Source organism: Echinops telfairi, unplaced genomic scaffold, assembly GCF_000313985.2.
Source record: "Echinops telfairi isolate 266 unplaced genomic scaffold, ASM31398v2 ScPeMD7_9;HRSCAF=40, whole genome shotgun sequence".
NCBI classification, from domain to species: Eukaryota; Metazoa; Chordata; class Mammalia; order Afrosoricida; family Tenrecidae; genus Echinops; species Echinops telfairi.
Window position 1 is genome coordinate 46,993,105 of NW_022103906.1, and position 3,586 is coordinate 46,996,690.

At 49.6% G+C, this 3,586-nt stretch overlaps 1 protein-coding gene across 1 annotated transcript; it reads left to right on the forward strand.

Annotated features, from left to right (window-relative positions):
- Positions 1 to 1,091: 1,091 nt before the first annotated feature.
- On the forward strand, positions 1,092 to 3,264 carry LOC101639458 (snurportin-1-like). The gene is given in 4 exon segments (XM_013004341.2): positions 1,092 to 1,222; positions 1,225 to 1,281; positions 1,284 to 1,859; positions 2,907 to 3,264. Coding segments are annotated over 4 exon segments (1,083 nt in total). The 5' UTR covers positions 1,092 to 1,098; the 3' UTR covers positions 3,233 to 3,264.
- Positions 3,265 to 3,586: the final 322 nt, after the last annotated feature.

Here is a 3,586-nt window from a genome sequence, read left to right on the forward strand (position 1 = left end):
ACATATGTGTGCCCAACAAAAGACCATCAAAATATGTCAACCAGATGCTCAAAGAGATTAAAAGAGAAAACACCAGATCCACAATCATAGTAGGAGATGTTAATACAACACTTTCAAGGAAAGATAGAAATGAATTCCATAAAGAAACCAACAAGCTGACCAACACAATCAAAGAACTTGACCTTCTAGACATTTACATAGTTCTCCAAACAATAGCAAAAATTAAATAAAACAATACCCTGTTTCCCTGAAAATTAGACCGTGTCTTATATTAATTTTTGTTCCCAAAGATGCGCTAGGTCTTATTTTCAGGGGATGTCTTATTTTTCCATGAAGAAGAATACAGTACACATTTATTGTTTATTGTTTTATTGAAAGAGACCTCGCATTTCCTGTCTGCCCTGGCTGCGCTGCGGCCAACAGTGAGCTGTGCGGCAGTGCCTGTTGCAACAGTCCAGAGTCCAGAGTTACGGTAACTTCTGGGGGCCTTATTTTCTGGGAGGTCTTATTTTGGGGGAGATGTCTTATATTTCAGCGAGAGGCAAAATTGTAGGTAGGTCTTATTTTCAGGGGATGTCTTACTTTTGGGGAAACAGGATAAAAACACGTGTGCTTCTCCGATGCACACGGCACATATTCTAAAATCGACCAAGTTTTAGGCCATAGAGCAAGCCTTAACAAATTAAAACACATAGAGATCATTCAAACCATCTCCTCAGACCATAGTGCAGTGAAACTGGAAATCAACAATAGAAAAGATGAAAACATAACGACAAACACATGGAGACTCAACAACCCATTACCTAAACAAGACCAGATATTAGTCCAAATTAGGATGCCCCTGGAAACCAATGAGAATAATAATGCAACATGCCAAAATCCATAGGAAACAGTACAAACAGTTATCAGAGGTCAGTTGATAGTAATTAATGCTATAATACACATCACATTTTTCACAAAGGAGAAAATCATTTTCTACACAATACTTCCAACAATTATAACATAGTCAACAGCATAAATGCTCAAACAGAAGAAAATAAATCATAAAAAGTACAGCACAGCGGCGGCATGTGGATGTATCGTTTTGGGACCGGAACAATGGAAGAGCTGAGTCAAGCCCTGGCCAGCAGGTTCTCTGTGTCCCAAGATTTGAACAGCACTGCGGCCCCCCACCCCTGCCTGTCCCAGTACAAGTCCAAGTACAGCAACTTGGAGCAGGGTGAGCCGGCCGCTGGTTTCTGGAACTGCAGAAACCCAAGTGCCTGGACTTTGTGAACCATGCCAGAGGCTGGCTGAAGATGACTGGGCCAGGATGGAGAGTGAGGAGGAGGAAGAGAAGAAAGATGATGAAGAAATGGACGTTGACATTGGTAAGAAACTACCAAAGCGCTATGCCAATCAATTGATGCTCTCTGAGTGGCTGATAGATGTCCCTGCAGACCTGGGCCAGGAGTGGATTGTGGTTGTGTGCCCTGTTGGAAAAAGGGCCCTCATCGTGGCCTACAGGGGTTCTACCAGCGCCTACACCAAGAGCGGTGACTGTGTCAACAGGTTCCCGTCCCTCCTGCCAGGAGGCAACAGGCGGAACTCAGCCACAGCCAAAGACTACACCATTCTGGACTGCATTTACAGTGAGGTGAACCAGACCTACTACGTTCTGGATGTGATGTGCTGGCGGGGACACCCTGTTTATGACTGTCAGACCAATTTCCGGTTCTACTGGATGCATTCCAAGTTACCCGAAGAAGGCAGCCTGGGAGAGAAAATGAAGCTCAATCTTTTTAAATCCGTGGGGTTCAACAACTTCCCTTGCACCCCCGAGAGCCTGTGCAAGGTGCTGGCCATGGACTTCCCTTTTGAGATGGAGAAACTGAGGCCCAGAGACTTCCACTGCCAGGTCGCCTTCATGTACCTCTTATGGCTACAAGTGTGACACCCAGGCTCTTGATTACCTCGCCTGCCTATAAAGTGGGCCTTCTATACCTGAACCCCTAACCCTTTCTTCCCTGCCTGTCGAGCACCGAGATGTCGAGCACCGAGATGGGGCTGGGACCTTCTGAGGTTTAACACCGAAAGCCCCACATGCTCAGGAACCCTCAGCCCTGGGCTATTCAAGGACATCCTCTGTGCCCTCCTGGGCTCTGAAAGCAGCCGTTCCTTCCCCTTTTCAACGAGGCCTCGTCACCCTGTCTGCTGGCACTGGAGAGGAGTGGGTTAAGGACTGTCAGTTTCCCACTGAGGGCCCGGCAGAGGCTGCACCCTCTTAGTTTCTGGACGTCAATTAAGAAGGTGGTGAGAACACCATCTGTATTTATAACCCTCCTGCCCCAGGGACCAAGAAGGGCTTTTTAAAGAGGCGAGTCACAGAAAAGAAACTGTGTGACCGTAGGAGGCCTTCCTGCTGAGAAAAGCTGAGCTTCCCAGAGCACCGCCTGCCACAGACGGGCTCCAGGGAGCTGAGTTTCTCTGCGTGGCCTGTTGGCCCTGTGCTCAGCCACGTGGCACCTCTGAGGGCCTGCTCCATTCCTTGCGTTGTCCCATGCACAGAGCACAGCCATTGTCACACGAGTAGGGGCAAAAAGGGCCTGGCATCTGGCCACGGCAGACCTGCCTTCCAAGTCTACCACCCACTCACCGTGTGTCTTTAGGGAGGCCCCAAAACTGTCCCCCACAGTCCCACCTCAGACACCCTTCCAGGTGGCTGAGAGGTGAATGCAATAGTCTCTGATTAAAAGAGCCCTGCAAACAGCCCTGGCTGTTTTTTTCTAAAATTCCATCTGCATTGTGTGTGTAGGCAAGGAAGACTTTCTTCCGCCGGGGGCCCAAGGAATGGGTGCCGGGCCACAAGAGCTGCTTTGTGTGTGAAGGACTCCCATGGCGGTGTTAACCTTGACTTCCCGCTTGTTAGGTGGATGGGCTCCTCTTCTACCACAAGCAGACCCACTACAGCCCGGGCAGCACTCCTCTGGTGGGCTGGCTGCGCCCCTACATGGTGTCTGATGTTCTCGGCGTAGCTGTGCCCACTGGCCCACTGATCACCAAGCCAGAGTACGCGGAGCACCAGCTCCAACAGATCATGGAGCACAAGAGGAGCCAGACGGACTCGCAGGAGAGCCTCGCACGCAAGGCCTCAGCGAACGGACTCTATGAGCTGGAGCACCTGTCCACCCCCAGAGGGCTGAGGAGCCCTCCCCAGAGCCCGGAGCACCCTGGGAGCCTCATGGACAACTAGAGAGAGCAGTCACCCGTGGGAGTCATGGAATAGTGCCCGACCCCAGAAGGAAGCTGGGAGGGAGGGCAGTTGGTGACTTCGTTTTAGGGTGACTTTTCCAAAGAAACTCCAGCTGTAAACCAGCTGACACGCCCCTCCCCCCATCGGAAATTCCGTTCACATGGTTCGCGGATTGCTTCCCAGCAGGCTGTGCAGATCAGGTTGAGTAGCTTTACGCACCCCAGATCCCCCGTGTAAATATACAGTTCTGCAGAAAAAGAAAAAAAAAAAGGACAGCACAAATAAATGAGCTGGAAAACAGAAAAACAATAGAAAAATATACAAAGCAAGAAGTTAATTCTTCGAAAGGATCAA